This window comes from Equus przewalskii, chromosome 9 (assembly GCF_037783145.1).
Source record: "Equus przewalskii isolate Varuska chromosome 9, EquPr2, whole genome shotgun sequence".
Classification (NCBI taxonomy): domain Eukaryota; kingdom Metazoa; phylum Chordata; class Mammalia; order Perissodactyla; family Equidae; genus Equus; species Equus przewalskii.
In genome coordinates this window covers 4303438-4325484 of record NC_091839.1, presented here as the reverse complement: position 1 = coordinate 4325484, position 22047 = coordinate 4303438, and the positions used below count along the sequence as shown (strand labels likewise).

Sequence of the window (22047 nt, the reverse complement as noted above, 5' to 3'; positions counted from 1 at the left end):
GTACATGGGTCTCCACACCCACCCACTGCCTAACTCAACAAGGATCTCTCACATGGCAGTAATTTTTGTGGTGGTTCTGAGTCAACAACGAGAGTGTGTTTCAGCGGAACATGCCAACTGGTAGAAGCAGCTGAAGCCTCTCACAGAGAGAGGTCACTAGTCAGAATTGCAAAGGACCCAGAAAACTGCAGGAGGGACGAGCAGTGCCTCTGTCCTATTTGCAAGAGTCTATCTGAGCCACCGAGGTCCAATGTTGAAGGTGAGGGAGACACCTTACTCGTATGAAAATGATGAGAAGAAAGCTGGGGGCCCTCGGCACAACGGGGAGGGAGCCAGCACACGCAGATAAAATGGTTACGGAACTTGCCTCTGCAATTACACATCACTCTTCCTAAAAGCAGCCCAGGTATGGACACTGAGATCAGTGAAACCAAGGCAGTAGGTTTGTGCACACTCAGCTCAGTAAACAAGGAGCAAAGGCAGTCAGTTTGTGCACACTCAGCTCAATAAACAAGGAGCAAAGGGATGAAGCAGACATGGCTCCCGCCCTCCAACAGCTCATCCCCAGACGGACATGGGGTGATCTCAGGTGCAAGCGATCCAGGAGAGCTCCAGGACCAGCCTCCGTCAGAATCCACTTCAGTCTTTCCCTTTTACCACTGAATAACCCAGTCAGCGAGCCTAGAGCCTCTGTCAGTGACGCACGCTTGGTCCCTGCCAGCGCTCTTCACTCTCCGCCAGTGGTCACGCCCCTGGACCACGCCACCTCCAGTTTCTGGAGCAGAGTTTCAAACACCCCCAGGAGGAAAACTGGTACAACATAGTAGAGTTTGTAGTTTTAAAGTAAACTCTGCTCGTGGAAGAAAATTTAAAAAGAAAATTATACCATTCCCCACTAAAAATAACCAGGGCACCTTGGAGTAAGGGCTGATTCTAGAGCTGGGGCTGAGAAATAAGAAGATGAGCCCAGAACATCTTACTGTACCCAGAAAGGAGGGACATGCTCAGAGAGTAAGAGGGACCTATCAAAACGACACAGAAGCCAACAGGAAAGGGCTCCAACCAGCCAAACCAGGAGAACTTACGCATTAAAATAAATAGTGGTAGTACTACATTTATCCCTTTGGATAAAATAGGAAGCCACGGGTCCACAGTGATATAAAGAAGTAGTTTCATGAGGAAGGGGGTATTTACATATTTCAAAGCTCCTAAATACTTATTAAAAATAATTAAGGGGCCAGCCCTGTGGCCTAGTGTAAGTTTGGCATGTTCCACTTCTGCAGCCTAGGTTTGGTCCCTGGGCATGGACCTACACCACTTGTCTGCGGCCATGCTGTGGTGACGACCCACATACAAAATAGAGGAAGAATGGCACAGATGTTAGCTCAGGGCCAATCTTCCTCAGCAAAAATAATAATAATAATAATAAAGTAAACATTAATAAGAAAAGAATAAATAAAAGTACTTACTAACTGCAAAGGGGAAAAGACTCACTTCACAGTGAAAACACCTAGCAGACAGCACCTCACTCAAGTGATCAAAGTGAAGATCAGTAATGGGACAAACTGACATCATGCACCACCTGATATGGATGCAATGAGAGCACAGCAGTAGCCCTTCTGAGGGACTCCTGCCAAAGATGCAGAACCTGGATTTAATCCTGAGAAAACATCAGACAAGCCCAAACTGAGGGACATTCCATAAAACAGTGGCTTGTAATCTTCAAAAGTGTCAAGATCATAAGTCGAGGAAAGGCTGAGGAACCGTTCCAGATTGAGGGAGACTAAAGAGACGTGACAGCTAAATGCAACCTGTGATGCTGAGCTGCGTCCTTATTGCTATAAAAGACATTATTAGGACAACTGGTGGAGCTTGAACAGGTGTGAGGGTTAGATGGTAGTAATACATCAATGTTAACTTCCTGATTTTGATAGAAGTACTGTGATTACATAGGAGAATGTCCTTCTCTGAAGGACACACAGGGGTGATGGGGCATCTGGTTGGCAACCTATGCTCAAGTGGTTCAGGAAAAAAACTATACCATATTTAAACTTTTGAGATTGTTTAAAATTTTTAAAAATCATACAAAAAGTCAAGAGAGAGAGCCTGACAGTGAAGCACAGGAAACCACGGCAACAATCTCCTAGAAAAGTCATGAATCTGAATCTTTATGGCAAACCACAGACACCAATGTCACATGCATGGACCATACACTGAATGACAGCTGGCTGACATCTGTGTTCATAGGCATCTCTGGCCTTTAATGGTACCTATATTATTAAATGTACAGGCAGAACTGTCATAAGTACATGAAATTTTCAATTCTTAGATAGCAACAGGAACTAACCTTTTTGTTTTTATTTTTTTCTGGAATAAAATAGGAGCTGTACTGGAATTAAAGAACAGCAACAACACACACCAAACATGCATCGATATCTACAAAGCTCTCCCGCAACCCCGCCTTCACCAAAAGGTGTGCCTGTTCACAGTCGTGCTGACTCAGAAAGTTGTCCAAGAAAGAAACTAAGTAACCCAGGGAGGGGAAGAGACCCTCCTAAGGTCACATGGCTAAAAACGGAATCAGCAAGAACCACGACTTTTTCCAGGAAAAACTATCTAAATGCTATCTCAACATGATTTCTGGGCAAACCTAGAAGGCTTTCTAATTTAACGACCATATCACAGAACCAGAATCCCCGAGGAGGGCTTATGCCATGAAAAAGTAACAGTGAAAACCCAACGCAGAGGTTCCAAACCCACGGTCATGCCCGCAGTGGCAGCAGCTGCCAGGCGGGTGCCTACAACTCTGAAGGAGGGGAGCCCTTTTCTCTGACCACAGGAGCTGTGGTCCCAACAGTGAGATGGAATCCCGCTGCTTTTGTCCCCCTCCTGCCCTCCTGCCACTTGACTCCAGTGCAGACAAAGTCACCGGCAGTGCAAGACAGAGCAGGGAGACGGAGTCCCCGCTTCCTGAGTGGAAGGCGTGAAGGGGGCCCTGAGTCAGGAAGCGCCAGGAAGACCATGAAGAGGAAGAGCTCAAGAGGGTGATCCCGTAGAGCGGTCTGTGAACTTCCGCCTCACCTCGGAGCTAGGCGTGCATGGATCTGACTCTAAATAGCAAACCAAAGGCTTTGATAACAGAACGATGGGAGGAAATACCAGCCGGGTCCCAGATCAGCCGCTGGCAAGTACACATGCAGGAAAGGACTAAAAATAGTACTATAATAAGGACTATGAATAGTGCTACAATGGCTCTGAAAAACGGAATGACATTTGAACCACAGCCCACAGAAGACAAGATGGAACTTGCAGCCTGAACCTAATTAGGCTGATTGTCTCATAAAGCAAAACAAAAAATCAACATTCTCTTTAGAATTTAAACAAGACCCAGGGTCTCATAACATAATCTTCAAAATGTCCAGAATGCAATCCAAAATTACTTGGTATACAAACAACCAGGAAAATCTCAACTTGCAAACAACAATCAAGAGGTGACAACCCAAAATGACGAAAATGTTGGAATTATGAGACAGACTTTAAAGCAACTATTATAACCATCCTCCAAGAATAAGGGCAAACAAATGGAAAGATAAAAAGGTCTCAGTAAAGAAATAAAAGATAGGAAAAAAAAACAAATGGGAATTTTAGAAATGAAAAATACAATAACTAAAGTAAAAAAATCAATAACAGAATGGAGATGACAGAGGAAAGAGTCAGTGAACTTGAAGACAGATCAATAGAGATTATCCGATTTGATCAATAAAGAAACAAAAAAGATTGAAAAAAGGAAGAGGCTCAGAGACCTGTGGGACAAAATCACAACAGTGAGATCATCAGAATCCCAGGAGAGGAATGAGAATGTGGTGCAGAAAAAATAATGGCTGAAAATGTCCCAAACTTGGTGAAAGATAAAGTTAAAGATTCAAGAAGCTCAGCAAACCCCAAACAAAATAATCTCATAGAAATCCATGCCTAGACACATGATAATCAACAGCTAAAAACCAAAGACAAAGTGAAAATCCTGAAAGCAGCCAGAGGAAAGTCATGTCATTATCAGGAGAGGAACAATGATCTGAATGAATGCAGAGTTCTCAGCAGAAACCAGGAAGGTCAGAAGGAAGGGGCACAACATCTTTAAACAGCTAAAGAAAAGAACTGTTGACCCAGAATTCTATAGCCAGCAAAACATCCTTCAGGAGTGAAGATGAAATACAGGACCTTCTCAGATGAAGGAAACTTAAGAGAAGCAGTGGAAGTGCTCTGAAAGAAACACTGAAGGAAGTCCCTCGACAGAAGGAAACGAGAGGAGGGACAACTGGAACTTCAGGGATGGAGAAAGAGCAGCTGCAACGGTAGACACCCGAGTGAGTAAAACACACTACTATCTCCTCATCCGTTCCTAAAACAGGTCTAACCTTGAAGGCAAACATAATAAAACACTGTCTGACGAGGTTTCCAGTGCACGTACATGTAATACATAAGACAACATCTGTGGGGAGAGGCAACAGACCTACACAGTGGTAAGGTTTCCACATTCCAACTGAAGTCATAAAATATCAATTCTAAGTAGACCGTGCAAAGGTAAGTATGTATACCGTAATCCCCAGAGCAATCGATAAAAAATATATACAGTAAAAATAAATTTAATAGATAAATTACAACATTAGTCAAGTAACACAAAAGAAGGCAGAAAAGGGGAAAGAGGAACAAAAAAGAGTGGGAGCAGACAGAAAACAAATATTAAAACTATAGACCTAAATCTAAATATACCAACAAATTACATTAAATACAAATGATCAAAACACACAAATTATAACATACAGGTTACCAAAATGCATTTGTAAAGAAAGACCCAATGACAATGACATGCTGTTTATAAAAAAATCCACTTTAAATATAATGAAATAGATTGGTTAAGAGTAAAAAGATGGAAAAATACATACTATGCTAATTACCAGGGATAAAGAATGATGTTACATAATGATAAAAGTATCAATTCAACAAAAATATATAATAATCCTAAATGTATATGCACCTAACAAGAAAGCTTCAAAATGGGGGCTGGCCCCGTGGCCGAGTGGTTAAGTTCGCGCGCTCCGCTGCAGGCGGCCCAGTGTTTCGTTGGTTCGAATCCTGGGCGCGGACATGGCAGTGCTCATCAAACCACGCTGAGGCAGCGTCCCACATGCCACAACTAGAAGGACCCACAACGAAGAATATACAACTATGTACTGGGGGGCTTTGGGGAGAAAAAGGAAAAAATAAAATCTTTAAAAAAAAATAAAAAAAATAAAAAAAAAAGCAAGCTTCAAAATGCACGAAGCAAAAACCACTTTGGATTAGAGTTTAGCAGTTTCTTATAAAGTTAAACATGTACATATATGTTACCCAGCAATCTACTACTAGGTATTTGCCCTAGAGAAATGAAAACTTCTGTTCACACAAAAACCCGCACATGAACGTTGACCGCAGCTCTAGCTGACAGCCAAAAGCCGGAAACAACCCACACGTCCTTGAATAGTGAATGGACCAACAAACTGTAGCGCACCCACACAATGAAATATTATTCAGCAAGAAAAAGGAATGAACTATTGATACACGCACAACACTGATGAATCTCAAAGGTATGATGCTGAGTGAAAGAAGCTGGTCTCAAAGGCTGTCTATGTATATTGTCTGATTCTATTAACATAATGTTCTGGAAAGAGCAAAACTACAGAGACAGAGAAGAGATCAAAGGTCAACAGACGTTTGGGGTGAGGGGAGGGAATGACTACAAAAGGACAGCCTCAGGGAGTTTCTTGGGCTGATAGTACCATTCTGCATCCTGATTGGGGTAGTAGTTACAGGAATCTATACATGTGTAAAAATTCATTGAACTGTACATCAAAAAAAAGGAGTCAATTTTAATGTAGGTTAATTTGAAAAGTGAAATGAAAATTTTAAAATGAGGCTATTAGAAATAAAACCAATTTTTTATTAAGTTCAACTTTTAACTATTAAATCAGTAATAAAAAATGGATATTTTCTCTATATTCTACATAAAAGAGAATACTTGTTACTTGGAAAATTATATTGAATTTTGTTGCAATGGTTGATGCTAACTGAAAGCCATTCTAAGCAGAGGAGTTTATAACCACTCCTCAAATGATTAAAGCTATGCTTGAAATTGTTGGACTGTAGAGCACGTGTCACAAACTACAGCCCACAGGCAAAATCCAGCCCTCTGCCTGTTTTTGTCAATAAAGTTTTATTGGAACATAGATGGACTCAGTTGTTTTCACATTGTCTGTGGCTTCTTCCACCCTCAAGAGCAAGGTTCAACAGTTATGACAGAGATTCTATGGCCCACAAAGCCTAAAATATTTAATATCTGGCCCTTCACAGAAAAAGTGTGCTGAGCCCACTATGGAGTAATGAGAAGGCACCACCATAGAGAAAGGCCACGGTCAGCCTGGCAAAGGGAATCCAGAAGCCCCACATACCTGATCTGAGAGTGATTCTGTCACATGCTCTTCCTCTTTTTTTACTGACGGACTGGATTCTTGTTTAGGTGGACCAACTTTTGATCTAGCCAAACTTAAAAATTCACTAATGGAATCTTCCTTCTTTTCTTGTTTAGATGTATCCCATCTGGATGGTTTTCTTGATTCTGAAAGGCAGCACACAGATATAACATCAGAATTAGCAAGCAAAAGGCAAGCTCTCCAGTATGGCTCTTTAATTCATTCAAGAACATCAGTGAACCTACCACAGGCCAGGCGCTGTGCAAGGTGTGGGGAACGTGGCAGGTGCTGAGGCAGAGCCCCAACCCCAAACAGTACCCACGTGGACCATTACAACATGAGCTAATGTTTTCATATGAGCAATTCTCCTAATGAAGGAGAGGTCACACTACATGTGTCCTTAGCAACACATGACCCTTTACTTCTGTCTTCCCAACAGGCTAGGGGCTGAGACCACAGTCAGCACAGGGAGCTGAGGGAGCCCTACTCACTGTCGGGAGCTCGGGGCTGTGGTACTTTTTCACTTGATCCTTGAGCTGGAGGCAAGGAAGCTGTCTCTTGCAGCGTCAGAAAGTTGAAGACTGAGTATTTGTCACGTTTCACTCTTGGTAAGCCAACTAAAGTTGAACTGAGGGTTGGAAAAAACACATAAATATCATTTTAAGAACAACTGTGAGGATCAAATCCAAATTCCTGTGAAGTTTTCCATCTCGCATTTTTCACCAGTAGCTCTTTGACTTGGATAAGAACGCCCCCTAAGTTATTTTCGCTTCTCAAAGCAGTTTAAACATTTAGAATGGCGGACTTTACGACCCATGAGTTTTTTCTTACTATAGTAAGAGTTAGAACTTAACTTGAAAATGGATTTCCACTAAGGAAAAGTTCCACTGCTAAAAACATACCTAAATTTTCTGACAAACTCTCTGATTCAACTCCATATGCTTTCTTGCAATGTTTAAAGCAAATAAGAAGGTGCTGAACTTTTATAAAGAAATAAAAAACACAGTCACATTTTAAATGTAAACTATATGTGCATGATGAAAAAGGGGGCAAGCTAGACAGGCATTAGGTCGCTGTACCTTGACATATCTGAGTTTCATATCTTCAACATGGAGTAAAGTTTGCTATCTAGATGTTTATTTTCTTAGTAACAAATTAATAGAAGTTAAAGTAAATCTGCAAAATGTGTAACTCTAAGCATTTACAAGTAAGTTCATCTAGAAAAAGGGAATTGACATGAGTGTGTGAGGGAAAAAGTTAGCTTTAAAATGGCAGAATAAGTACTGACGCAAGGACGGGCTTATCCAACTTACTCTGGATAAGGGTCAGGGACATTAAACCTCTTACACAGAAGCTTGTCAGGGTGCCACTCAAACGTGTCTCGGGTGAGCGTCCCGAACATCTTCATCTTCACAGCCGACTGCTTGTCACTGACATCATTCTGGGAAAAGACATTCATTCTGTTTCATCAAGTGGTCACATAGGTGACCTGACTGCACTCCCATCTTAAAGTTTTCAAGCAATCTCCCAAAATTACAAAACAGCTTATGCTGCAACATTTTTGCTCAAGTACACTGGAAGCTAAAAGCATAAAGTGAGTTCTAATTTAACCTCTTCACTGAGGGATTTAACATGTTTGGTTATACTATCTTTTAATTTTAAACTTCACCAGGTAGGGACACGATGCAGACAGACCTCTTGGTCCCGAGGGACTTCCACCTGGTCTGAATCGTCCTCCTCCTTGGCATGAGTGAACCTGGAGGACAAGGTCGAGTGGGAAGACACGTACAGCAGGGCTGCCCGGGAAAACTCATCCCGCTCCCGGCCTCGCTCCCACTCCGTCATACTGGGATCCAGACATTGTTCCAGAGCATCTACGGTACAGAGAACAAGAAAGCGCTTCACTCCTAGGAAAAGCATGGGGCTTGAAGGAGAACACCTGGAGGGCACCACTTTACCCCTGCAGATTTCACCAGAAGAGACTCAAATCCTCATTCCGGTTTTTGAGAGCAGCGGGAGGAGGTACTTGGCAGGTAACATTGCTCTCTCCCTCAAAATAGTGCTTTGATTGAATTCTGTCTACCACATATAGCAGAGAAAAACATTGGGGGATTAATGCTTAGTTACATCTTCGAAGCAAGGAACTTGTCACCACTCCCAAATAGTAATAAGTTCATCCCAACTATATTAAAAGTCTTGGCAGAAAAGTAGTGCTTTCTCTAACCTTTTTTTAATTTAACGAACAACAGGAGTGTGGGTTCTTGGTAGGAAGTGAAGGCACAGTAGACGAAGATCTTCTCCTGAAAACCAATCTGTCTAACTTGCTGACGACCCCTCACAAGGACTACTGCGTCTAACAGCAAGCCCTCTCCGCACGCTTGTCACGTTTACTGCACAGATCAGAGAGTGACTTTTGCCCCCATGCAATGGTTCACCAGCCAACTATCTTTTTAAGTCAAATTTTAGACTACGATTTAGGGCTGGACGGTTAGGATCTTAAGATGAAGTGGGAGCCGATCTTGTTCTCTCAGTGTGAGATGCAACACTAACAGAAGTCAAGCCCTTGCAAACAGTAAATGGCCTGTAATTTAGCATCAGCCACTGCCAAGGCATGTTCTCTGCTTAAACAGCTATGTCTGGGACATGAGATATAGAGAAACATAAGCTAATTGTTCTTGCTTTCTAAGGTCAAGAGCTAGGGACTGAAATCTTTGCCCTGTTTGCAGTAGGAAAAGCAAACACTGGCAGAACAGGATCTGTCAACTTTCAGTCTGGGACAAGGGCCAGAAGAGCCAGAATGCTACCCCTGGCTGAGAAGCGGGAGACCCAGGCCCAGCACCCACCTTTACGACCCCGTTTCATATTTACTAAAAACTCTTCATATCGTTTTTGCTTTTCTGGATCTTTTGCAAAAGGTTTGAAGCTGCTGGCTCTTGTGGTGGCTGTCCCACCGCTCAATGCCACGTGCCAAGAGCAGTGTCCAACGTCTGCAGGCAAGGGCTGGGCTCTGCTGCCTGAGGCGTGCTGGGCCAGACTCCTGGCCTTGACCTGGGCTGCTTTAAGGTCAGTTGCCTGCTTCATTTCTTTGATTCTCTCTTTATCTTTTTGCGACAGAAATTCTAACACTGAAGTAGCTGACCCTAAAGAAAAACAATAATAGTGATGAAAAGTATCTTAAGACAACTATATTAACATTTCTCTCTATAGACATTTTCAATATCACAAACACATAATTGGAAATAAGTATTTCACATTTAGTGTTTCATCTGTATTCACATCCTTGTGACCCAGACAGTAATAAAATAATGAGATTCCTATTTTACAGTTGGCAAAAGTGGAGATTAATACATGGACATTCATTAGGCCAGCAAGTGGTCCGAGAACGAGGAAGCAGATTTCCCAAACTCCGGACCTCCAGCCTGTGGTAGCACCATCTCCACAGTCCTGCCCAGCACAAGCCCTGGTTCAGACACAGCTGCCCATCAAGCACTCACGTGTGTCACAAACGCTCGCTAAGTACCCACTCTGTACCAGGGACTGGCCTGGGCCTGGGAGAACAACACAGACAAGGTCCTGCTCTCACTAGTGAGGGGGACGGACGTTAAAGCCAAAAGTCAACGCCAGAGGATGGCCCTGAGAGGAGAACAGTGAAAATAACAGGGTGACAGATGAGAGGGCTGGTGGCGGGGTTGGAGGAATAGGGAACCAGCTTATACGGCGGGCAGGGAAGGCCTGGAAGGGCCCTCTGAAGAGATAATATTTGAGATAAGTTCTAAGTAAAAAGGAGCCAAAGTACGAGGGAAGAGCAGAGGCAGAGGAAACAGCAAACATGAAGATCCCGAGGCAGCATCACGGTTGGCAGGTTCCGACGGCAGAAAGGAGGATCCTGAGCCTAGACCACAGGGGTTAAGGGAAAGTGGTATAAGATTCGGCTGGAAAGGCAGGCAGGGCTGGATCCACAGGGCCTTGGGGGAGTCTGGATCCTCCTTCAGTGTGAGAAGTACTGGAGCGTCTTCAGGGGGTAGTGATACAATTTGCTTCACCTAGCTGCTGTCAAGGAGAAAGGACTGCGGAGGAGAAACAGGGTGACCAGTAAGGAGGCTGCTGCAACGGTCCAGGTGAGAGAAGACGGGCGCTCAGCCCAGGGCGGAAGCAGCGGCAGTGCAGACGGTGGACAGACTCCCCACGCATACTGCGGGGAGCGTGAGAGCACTTGCTGAGGAACTGCGCAGGGGAGGGGAAAGCGAAGGTGAGGAGCTCAGAATTAGGATTCCTACCGGGAACCAGGTGTTCCGTTTGGGCCTATTACAGCTGAGAGCGCCAGTTTGCCTCTCAGAGTCTTCCTGCTCCAGCCCAGAGGGGACTCTCCCCATCTGCCCGCTTTCAGACACACTCCTTCCTCTCAGGCTTTCAGGAAAAGAACCACAGTACTCTTTTTCCCTTAGAAAAAAAAATCACACGTTCCCAGGCTGTGCAGAGAAAGTGAAGGCACTCAGGTGCCTGGTCTTCACCACACTCCTGGACAATTATGAAAAGTCTAAAACTGCCAAATTTAAGACAAACATTGTGATTTTAATGACACAACCCAACTGATCATGGGAAAACAAGTCTTAAGAAGTAAAGGATGTGAACACTGTTATCTGTGCTGTCCACACTTTTATTCCCACAGTTTGGGAATATGAAATCATGTATAAAAATTTCAATAGGAAAACAACTTTCCATTTTGATAACTCAGATTATTATAAATGTAATGATTTTAATCTTTCCATGGCACATACCTTTAATAGGCGTTTCTCCCAGCAACTCCCCCCGCTTGGAGGCATTCAGTTGGTGCCTACTGTGTGTCCCTGGGTCATGCATTGGCTTTCCAGCTGACTCCGATAATACCTGAAGTAAGTGGGAGTTCTCTGAGCTTGCAGCTACCACAGGCCTGAAATAATGCACTGGTCGATAGTCTCTTGGCAATTCAGGTGGCGGATAAATCTTATAAAAACAAAACAGAACAAAACTCAGAAAATATCGACTGCAAGATCATCATGTTTGATGTAACCAAGAAAACTAATTACCTCTGAGTGCTGTCAGCCCCCTCCCTTGCCCAGGCTAACATCCAGCAGGTGGGTACACTGGGAACAGCCTGTCCAGGTGTCCAGCCAGCATCCATTCTGGATCGGACAGTCACCAGAACTACACTATTCTAATGACCAGGAATTTTTAATATCACCCCTACCCGCTTCTACACAGATACACTAACACGCACGTTTTATTTGAGGAGAACAATAAAGATGATAACAGTTAACACAATGTATAGGCCAACATGCAGAACTGGCCTACTGTGAACCAGAAAATTTAGAAAAGTATGATTCAAGGCTTAGGGAAAAAAAATTTCAAATAAGTTACTTATAAATTCAGAATTCTTTTTCTGGTTATGTTTCAGTTCCAAATTGCAGCTTCAGGGCTTTTTTATTAATCTGAGTTATTTCTAATTCAAAAGCTGACTGAACTGAAATTGAAATATATTTGGGAAATTCAGGCATTAATGATGGCAGAACAGATAAGTTAAAAGAAACTATTAGATTTTTTTTTTGCTAACATCCATTGCCAATCCTCCTCTGTTTCTGCTTGAGGAAGATTAGCTCTGAGCTAACATCTGGGCCAATCTTCCTCTATTTAGTGTGTGGGTCGCTGCCTCAGCATGGCTGACAAATGTTGTAGGCCCACCAGGAACTGAACCTGGGCCGCCAAAGCGGGATACGTGGAACTTTAACCACTCGGCCATGGGGCCAGCCCCTAGATATTTTTAAATTACTGCACTACATGGTCTCCCTTGCTCCAGATCTAACAAAGGCATATTTATGGGCAGCCCTATTTAGGCCGTTTTCTAGATTTTTCAGCCACCTGACACTCGGAGCTCCCCTGTAACCAGTGAAGCATGGATGCTCTCTGGCTGTGGTTCTTGGCCCCAGCTGCACACTGCGCTCCCCTGAGGAGTTTACAATACTGATGCCTGTCCCACCCCCCAGAGTCAGCTACAACTGGAGTTCCCCCAACTTCCCAGGCGGCTGTAATGTGCGGCCTGGGGCGAGCACCTAGCACGAGGAACGCCTGTGAAAGTGGGGTATTGTCATTGTGAAGAAATCTCATTTTTCATCATCTTAGCCTGACCACTCTCTCTGAAAAACACTGACTCCCAAACCAGCAAATACTCTCAGGTGACACAAAAGTCCAGAAGAGCATGACAGAAAGGAGGGGTGTGTACACACGGCTCTTCTTCATATCCTCCATTAGATTCGAAGCCTTTCACTCCCTCTGCCACATCATGGTTCTGTTTGGCCTCTGAATTCAGAGGCTGGGTTTTCAGGCACATATTTGGAAAATGTGCCTGTCTGTGAAAGGCTAGGTGGACGCAGCCCCCATCTGAATCACTCAGGCCCAAAGCCCGACTCCAGTGGGGAGCGCCTGGGGACCCCAGCGCCTGTCTCTCCATTTCTGGCACTCTGCCCCACTCCAGTGAATCTGTGTGTCTGGCTGGCTGGCACCCTCACTGGACAGGAGCTACATGGGAGCCAAGACTCAGTCCTGTTCATCCTTGAACTCTGAGTCAAGCATGTACTTCTCAGCCTTTTTTATGCTTCCCTTTCATACACGTAAACGCTCACATTCTCCTTAGACTTTACTGGACATTTCTGGTAATAATAGCAGCTTACTATGTGCCCAACACTGTTCTAAATATATTCTGCTCACTGTTACAACACATTAACTATCACAACTAAACAAATCAAAGCCACTGACACCAAATGTGGTTTCTCAGGCTGCACTGCTCCCAGCCTCCCCTGTTCTGGAGAACCATAGGCGAAGCCACAGAGGTACTTAACAAACATTTGTTGAATAAAAAACAAAAACCCAAGGGCTGGCCCAGTGGCGTAGTGGTTAAGTTTGTGCACTCCGCTTTGGTGGCCTGGGGTTCGCAAGCTCAGATCCCGGTGCAGACCTACACATTGTTTGTCAAGTCACACTGTGGCAGTGTCCCACATAGAAAATAGAGGAAGATGGGCACAGATACTAGCTTAGGGACAATCTTGCTCAAGCAAAAAGAGGAAGACTGGCAACAGATGTTAGCTCAGGGACAATCTTCCTCACCAAAAAAAAAAAAAAAAAGCCAATTAAAGTGTGGAACAATCTAGAAAAAGGATGCCAACAAGGCAAATGGCCAGCCGCCCCTCCTGGACTACTAACACCCACAACGAACTTGTGTTGCCTGCCTGTGAGCACGTGGCTCTGACGGGCGTTAAAGAGCACCGCCTGGAGCACCATCTGGCCTAAGCTGTAACAAAACGCCACACACGCAGGACTCTCTGGAACGGCATTTGGAGATCTCGGCGGGACCTGACCCACACTCGTGGCTCCCCGGCTTCTGCTCGCCCCGGCAAGGCGCCCAGGGAGCGACACCCACACCAGCCAATGCGCTTCACGTGTTGAGGAGTCAGGGCTACGGGTTATAACGGCTTTTGGAAGCTTTCTACTTTTCCTTAAATTACGTTGCCCCTAGAATTACATCAATTCCATTCTCCCACTAGTGTCTAGTCTAATTCTTTTTTAATAAAAATAACCACTCACTTGAAGTTTGGCTTTAAAAGATTAGCAATTAGCTGTTTTGAATACAGTGTGGCTACTGACTGACATTTCTAATATAGAATATGTTTCCCGGACAAGTAACTAGGCTGTTGCTTTTTGAAAACAGAATTTACTTCTCTTTTTAGCTATTAATAAAATAACTCAAATTACATAGCAGCAAATATTTTAAGTATTAAACAAGTTAAAAAAAATTCTTACTTTCTTAGAAGATAAAGGTTTAGAAGCCAAGGAAAATCCATCCAAAATTTTGCCAACATATCGAAGATCTTTCTCTGATTCTACAAAATGATATCATTGATTAATTCCAGAAGCAGAGACGATTAGACTAAGACAAAGACGTCAGCTTTTTATCTCCAAGAACATAAATATCACCGTCATAGTGCTATCAGGCGGAAGGAACGGCACTAAAGCCCTCACACCTCTGTTGACTCAGTGACTGGCAGCCCAGCCCGCACCATGCTCGGCTGACTAGGCTGCCCAGGACGCCAGGCCGTGGCCCTCCAAGCAAGCACATCCACGCCGTTTTCAGACAAAGGACCGGAGGTCCTAAGCTAAGGGGCACCAAAAATATACTCTGTGGGGCAAAAGATCACACGAAATACCAGCAAGAAGACAAGTACGTATAAAAGGGAAAATCGTAACTGTGAGAAAGTCGTTTCTAAAACTAGGTGAAGAGCCCCGGGGAGACTGCCTCCCATTTCCTTAGCAACTATCCAAATAAGGCAGACAAGCAACACAAGCAGGTCACCCGTAATCTAATCTGAGTACAAATTAAAAGGTACTTCTGTCTTCTTGCCCAGTGAAATTCTAACAGGAGATAAGGATCACTAATTCAGGAAGCGGTGACCCCGCCCTCTGACTTGGAGCCTGAGGTTGTCTGTGGTCATGGAGACAAGCCCATTGACAGTGGCTCTGATTCTCAAGGACTTCTGCGCAGGCGGTTATGTCAAAAGTCCCCATGCACGAACTGTACCTTGTGCAGGGAGAAGCCCCTTCTGCATGACCACCTGAGTCCTGAGGCAGGCACAGCCCCTGCAGTGCAGCCAGGCTGAGGTTTCCAGCCACTCGTAATGCAGCCCCACTTGGGAACTACCCTGCCCACAATCATTCTTCGTACTTTAACTGATTTGAACTTTCGTACCAGCTCCTGGAAGTTCCTAAAATTCTGTAGTGTAATTTGGGATTAGTTTGCACATTCTTGGCATTTCGTAATCTTTTAAAACTCAGCAATTTCACTTTTATCAATTTATTCTCAAGAAATGGAGAGCAGATGAGCACAAAGATAGAGCCAGAAGAATACTTATTATAGTCCTATTGATCATGGAAAAAAAATAAGAACAATTTAAAAATCAACCATGGAGATTGGCTAAATATAGATTCACTCAATGAAAAACCATAAGGTTGAAAATATAGATGCTGTGGCCCTCGGGGTGGGAGAGGGGGCCAGGGAGGAGGGGGCACAGTGGGGGCTGGGGAGCTCAGGGGAGGCACCAGCCATGCTTGACATGGGAGGGAATCAATCAGCCAGGGCAAAAGACTTACACAAAGGAAAAGCCAAAGATTTGATTCAGAAGGTAGATTTAAATATGTATGTTTATTATAGATTTGTGATTATTATATAATTAACACATTACATTAATATTAGTAAAAGAGTATGTGTTAATGTATTGATATGATCAATACAGTTAATAATTGACAAACATTAATATAATCTATAATAATATTAATGAATATATTATAACATATTAATATATTATTTATCTTCTTTTAAACTATAAAAATAATACATAGTCACCAGAAAAACCTGAAAATATAGGTAACCAAAAGGAAGCAAATAAGAGTAGCCTGAGTACAACCCAGGGGTAACGCTCCTAATCTCTGGGTGCACAGCCTTGAAGCATCTTGGGTGAAACCCTAGGTTTTCTTTGTGGTGGTGATGAGAGAGGCAGTTCACATGTACAGAGTGCTTGCAGCGCCCCTGGCATGTTCTAAGCCCTTTATGCACATTAAAATCCCCGTGTCATGTCATTGTCCAGACAAGGACACTGAGGCACAGAGAGGTTAAGCAGCTTGCCCAAAGTCACGGCTGCTAACAGGGGAGAGCCATGGCCGGAACTCAGGCAGTGTGTCCTCAGAGTCTCTGTTCACAACCAGGAAGCAAACTACCTCTACAAACTGTTCTGCATCTGCTTTTCCTCTTCTAGAAACTCAAAACAGGCACCGTTTTGGGGAGTAATGCTTAGATTATTTAGATTATTTCAATGTGTATGCTTTAGATGTATTTTATAAGAGGTAAAGCAAACTTTATCTGACTACAGCTAAAAATGTCCAACCAGATTGTTTCATCTCAGCTCTCACCTCCTTACTTTATTTAGGTGGTTATGATTACCATAACCAAAGCAAAGTAGGTGCCATTTATGCAGTCTTTGGGGCAGGTACTGTGCAAACACTGACTTATGCCATTTAATCCTCACGATGACCCCTGGAGTAGATTTTATCCTCACTTTACAAATGATGCCCAGTGAGGTGACAAGCCTTGCCCAAGGTCACACAGTTGGGCAGCAGAGAGCTGCGATCCAAATCCAGATCTGATTCACTCCAAATCACATGCCATTAATACCCTCTCCATACTGACTCCTCCCTACATCTTTTCTGAAAAAAACCCTGAAATACTACTGAGAACCATAGGATCAAAATCACTACAGACTCCAACTTGAAACTCAAGTTGTGTTGAGAGATGTCCATCTGCTAGCCCAGCAAGAGGCCCTAAGAACCAGGACTCAAGTGATGACACAGGCTGGGTGCCAGGCTCCATTTGCTGCAGGCCCTCAGAGTACCTAGACCAGGTCCCCACACCTGGCCTTCTGACCTGCTACTTGAGTTGGCCTACTTTGGCCACCTGCCCAGTTCCTTGAGCTGGGAGTGCTTCCCCTGACCCACTGCAGCTCTGACCAGCAACACAAGCACTTGTCCACACACTCACTCCTGCCCGGAGTCCAGTCCTCTTCCTCCTCCCCACCTCTGCCCTGTCTTGACAGCTGGCATTGGCACTGATCCGGTCAAAATCCTGCTTCGTCTTACATCCCACACTGGGCCTCTCTTGCCCCATTTTGTTTCTTACCCTGCATCTTGGACCAACAACCCCCTAGGCCTGGAGGCTGACACTCCAGTATTAATCCTGCAGTCCCTTCTGACCATCCTGACCATCAACTGCACGTCTGTGGAATTACCTTTCTGACTTTTATATTGCTTGGGTGCTGTCCAGCCATATAGTCCATCTCCAGGCTCCTCGTCCTTCAAAACGGTATCATACTTGGATAGAGTTTCTGTGGCATAGATATCATCATCTTCCTCTTCCAGGGCACCAACACCAAAAGCCTTCAAAATCAAGGTTTCAAATTAGCAATTACAGGTTTTAGGGTATGTCTGCATTGAAGGATAAGGCTATTTTAAAGATGTGATTGAACAGACCACATTAGCACTGCAAGAGCACCAGGAGAGAGGCGAATGGGAGCCCCAGATTAACAAATACACTCAAGTCCTTTGGAAAACAATGACCGGAAGTGAAGGCCATGCCTCCAGCTCTGGGGTTATCCCCCAGGCCCAGCAGCAGCTGAGAGTCTGGGTTCCGGCACGGAAGAGGAGTGAGTGCACACGCAGGCAGCCGTGCGGGAGGAGAAATGGGGCCTCCAGCAGGAGAAAGGCAGAATGCTCACCTACGCTGCAGTGTGGCCTGGGGCCAGCGCTGGTGACTGGCTCTGAAGACCACCGCTACTATGGCTGCTCTGAGAACTCCTAATCTTTGTGGGGAATGGCCCCCAACAAGGATCGCTTTTTGTTAAAAGGATTGGAAAAAAACATGAACAGGAAAGAAAGGGCAATAATGAAATTTTCTACATGTGATTTAGGAGAGAACCTCTGAATCCATTTGAGAGGACAGGCAATCAGTGAAGGTTCTCCCATCTCCTCAAAGGTAAAAAGCAGGGCTCTCAAGTAAAACCTACACCCATGTTCCCGACTCGGGGCTTGTCCAGGAGGTAGGGAAACGTGGACCTGAACTTGGAGAGGCAGACGGCAAGTCAACTATGAACTAAACCAAGGGGCGAGTGTGGCTTTCCCTCGGCCTCACGAGGTGTGGGAGAGCAGTCCTCACTCCTGGGAGCACACAAACGCCACCAGGAGCATCAGGCCAGAGGTGCTCAGGAGCACACATGCAAATCAAGAAGGTGTGCTTCACACGTCCTCAAAAAAGGTCCTAAGGAAAACACAACCGCCTCAGTCTCCACACAGGAGTGAATAACGAGGGCCTACTCTGGGGCAAACAGAACACGGAAGGTATTCTCATTTCTCAATGGTTCCAAGTTTAAACAAAACAGAAACACTTTTACCTGGCCTGAAATTCCCAATTTTCTTCCTTTATTCACTCCAATATCTCCAAGAAGATTGCTGGCCCCCTCGGGTCCCTCACCGAAAAGGTTAAAATGCTCTCCCGAGGTCCCAAACAGCGCTTGGCGGGGATCCAGGCCCTTGTATGCCAGTCCGTGCACATTATCTTTGGGTGTGAAATCCACAGGTGTGACATCTTTGGGTGCAAAGGTGACATTTTCTGGCAGGTAGTCATCATCTTCGTCCTATTTTACACAGTAGAATGAAGGTGAGTCACTGCCTGGCATAGAGTCAGCCTGTAACATACTGCTTTCAAAGGCAGTGATTAATTCCAAACAGAACAACCAGCAAACTTTCATTTACGCATTACAAATGACTAAATCAAGTCCCTGAACAAATGATATTAACGCAAACAACTCCATTTCAAGAATCTGAACAGACTGCCTTGGGATCCCTATGGTGCTGGCAGGATGTTAAATACATTATCTGACAGAGGAGGATGGTTTTAGGGTGTGGGTATTTCATTGTAATGGGATCCAACTGAATTCTAAAATTGTTTCCGATCCTAACATTTCACATTCATGAAGTAACAGATGCTACCGTACCAAATTGACAGTCAGTCATCCATACGATACCTCAGACCCTTCAGAGCCTCCGGGGGGTAAGGCACAGCCGTAGACTTTTACTCCGGGATCTAGAAAGGAGATTGCAAGGCATTAGTCATGAGTGACTAAATATAAGAGAGCTGACGGACACTCGTCAGAGGGACATAGCTCTGCTTGTAAAAGGTGCGACAGCTTTAGCGTCAGAGACTGATCACTCGGGAACTGCTTTCCACCAGCCCCTTCCCCACCCACACTCAGGGAATAATGTGCTCCGTGAGGAACCACTACTGCTCCAGCTCCACAAAGAACCCCAAAGAAATTATTGCTCCTTCCAAGAGTCCACAGTTTGGCTGGGGAGACCAAGGGCAAGGAATAGATAGAAAGCAATCGTGCTAAACTAGAACAAAGTTGTGGTAAAGGTAGGAAGGAAGAACTTTCACATGTTGCTGGTGGGAGTGTAAACTAGGACAATTCTTCTGGAAAGCTATTGCACATTACACACAAAAAAACCTTAAAATACATGCATACCACTTGACCCAGCAACTTTATTTCTAGAAACACACGATCATTAAAAAGTATGCCGTAGAATTAATGACAATCAATATACACACCAGGTTTTTGTCGGCGTGGTCTTCTCTTTACTCGAGGACCAATTCCTTGTCCTTCCTTCCAGCCCATTTTTCTTAGCAATTCAAAACCAACAGATAATCTAGGACATCAAGGCATTGAAAGTGAATTTCTTTTTGTAACACTAGAGAACAGTAGGGAATACGCAGCCCACTTCCTGCCTGAGCCCTTTCCCCGATCCATATCAGAACTGCATGGCCCTGCCGTTCCAGCCACGGCTGACTGGTTTTGGGGTGCACGCTTGACCTGGGGAAGTTGATCAGATGCCCTCTCTCCCAGGCCTTTGGAATGGGCACATAGGGACTCTAGATGGTCAAGCATGTGGCCTGGGACCATGATGGTCTGAGGCTGCCACATTAGGCCACATGCCCAGGAGCAGAATAAGAAAGGTTGCAGAAAAAGAGAGTAGAATGGGGCAGATAGAAGAAAGCCCATAAAGCTTGGGAGGCAGGGGGTGGGAGGGAAGCCGCCCAGTTCCTAACAGCTCTCCAGCCCCCATGAGCTCCAGTAGCACGGCTAGTGGCGGGAGCTCTAGAACACCCCATGCAATAACAGTGCAAGATCCTTTCAACAAAACCCCTTTCTGCATTCCAGCTAGGCTAAGGGCTTCTCCTACTTGCAACCAAACTTCCGTAAGGAAGATTATCATATATATGCAAAGCAGTGATGCCAAGATCAGAAAAGTCAGAATTAAATTCTTCTCACTTTGCTGGTGTTATGAGGTCATCAAGCAGCGTGGCTCCAGGAATAGGGGCAGTAGCAGCTGCTAACTGCCTGGCCTTTTCTCGTATTCTGTCTTTGGTTTTAGAAGCAAAATCATCTGTGGTAACAATTGCTTTAGGCGCTATCCCAAATTCACTAAGATCCTTAAAAAAAATTCAAACAGAATTACTTACATTATTTGGAAAGTGACTAAACATGATATACCACATAGCTTTATTTCTTCAAAAAAAAAAGTTAAACAACAAAATTGAGTTAGGAATCAGTGGAGTGGCTGACTACACACTGACTCTGGAACCCTCACATGAGCTAAGGACAGGGACATGACAGTGGCAACTCTGTGAAGCCTAGGAAGACAGGAAGTAAGCACCGTGCTCTTCTCGGACAATATTTCAAAGGTCAGTCGAAGTGGCAAATCTTAGAGTCATAGGCAGCAAGGATCCGTGTGTGTGCTGAGGCGGGAGTAGGGTTAGGGAGTAGAGGTTCATGGCTTACCTAAGCCGGTCATTTTCATCCCATTTCCCTTGCCAGGGACTGCTTTAAGAAGGGGCATGTAAAACCATTTGCTCAAGCAGATGTGAGGGAAAATCCACTGCAGGATTTATGTGAATAGTTTCCTTGCTCTCAAGATACCATGAAGAAAGTCCTCTTTCCACTGGATAATGTCGCCCTGGATGGGCCACTTAGAACTACTGCAGCCACCCTGCAACCCCGAGGACAGCTAGTATAAGAACAAGCCGACACGCAGAAGGTGGCTGAGAGGAGAGGGCCTGGGGCCTCGCTCACACCTGGGCTTCCTATTACACGAGATAATCTTCCTCACAGATTACACTAGTCAAATAGGAAGGGGAAGCCTCTGACCCACAGCCTACAGCATGCTGATAGAAGTATTTTAATTAATCTTTATCACAAACGAATCCATGACTAGGCTTTAAGGTAGCAGAGGTTTAATTTTAAAACAAAATGGAGCACACCCTGCAGGCTGCGGGGCCACTTTGGAAGCCCCACCAAGAAGTTGGCAGTCTCAGGGTGTTTCCACGATGTGCCTAGAGGCCTGCACGTGACTCCCTTTGCCTCCTGTCTCCAGTCTGGTTACTCAGTGTCCCCTTAAGGGCACCGGCATGAGTCACTGTGGAAGGCTGCAACGCGGCAGCATGGAGGCCGCACTGGGGACACCCGGAGCTTTTTCAAGTAAATTTGCCCATACGTGATTTTTCCCTTGCACTCCTGACTTTAGAAACTGGCCCCAGCATCAGACACTACTCCAGTCAAGGAGATCCATTGATGTGCAAGGCACTGTAGTCCAAATACCTAAAAGATAAAGCCTTATAAACAAAGAGGAAATTGTACACAACTTTCGAGGGAGAGAGAAGGTATTACAAAAACCAACCACGCACTGGTAATTAAAGTTTTGCACACCCACCTCTTCGTCCATAAAATCTTCAGGACCAAGAACAGATCTGTCTGCTCTGTTCTGTCGTGAAGACACGAAGGAAGAGGGTGTCCATCCTTCAAAGAAAAGAGTTTAGAATGTTATAATCCTAGACAGTATTTCAGTTTATAACTAAATA

General features: G+C 44.7%; 1 protein-coding gene across 1 annotated transcript in view; it reads right to left on the bottom strand.

Annotated features, from left to right (window-relative positions):
• GPATCH1 (G-patch domain containing 1) overlaps positions 1 to 22047 on the bottom strand; it is a 38798-nt gene that overhangs the window by 9390 nt on the left and 7361 nt on the right. The window contains exons 3-15 of the mRNA XM_008514051.2: positions 21900 to 21985; positions 20462 to 20622; positions 19741 to 19838; positions 19160 to 19218; positions 18527 to 18769; positions 17369 to 17516; positions 14337 to 14416; positions 11285 to 11489; positions 9350 to 9646; positions 8202 to 8380; positions 7820 to 7947; positions 6998 to 7134; positions 6486 to 6652 (exon numbers count right to left, since the gene is read on the bottom strand). Of these exons, the coding sequence (XP_008512273.2) occupies positions 6486 to 6652; positions 6998 to 7134; positions 7820 to 7947; positions 8202 to 8380; positions 9350 to 9646; positions 11285 to 11489; positions 14337 to 14416; positions 17369 to 17516; positions 18527 to 18769; positions 19160 to 19218; positions 19741 to 19838; positions 20462 to 20622; positions 21900 to 21985 (1988 nt within the window). The remainder of the gene's footprint in view (positions 1 to 6485; positions 6653 to 6997; positions 7135 to 7819; positions 7948 to 8201; positions 8381 to 9349; positions 9647 to 11284; positions 11490 to 14336; positions 14417 to 17368; positions 17517 to 18526; positions 18770 to 19159; positions 19219 to 19740; positions 19839 to 20461; positions 20623 to 21899; positions 21986 to 22047) is intronic.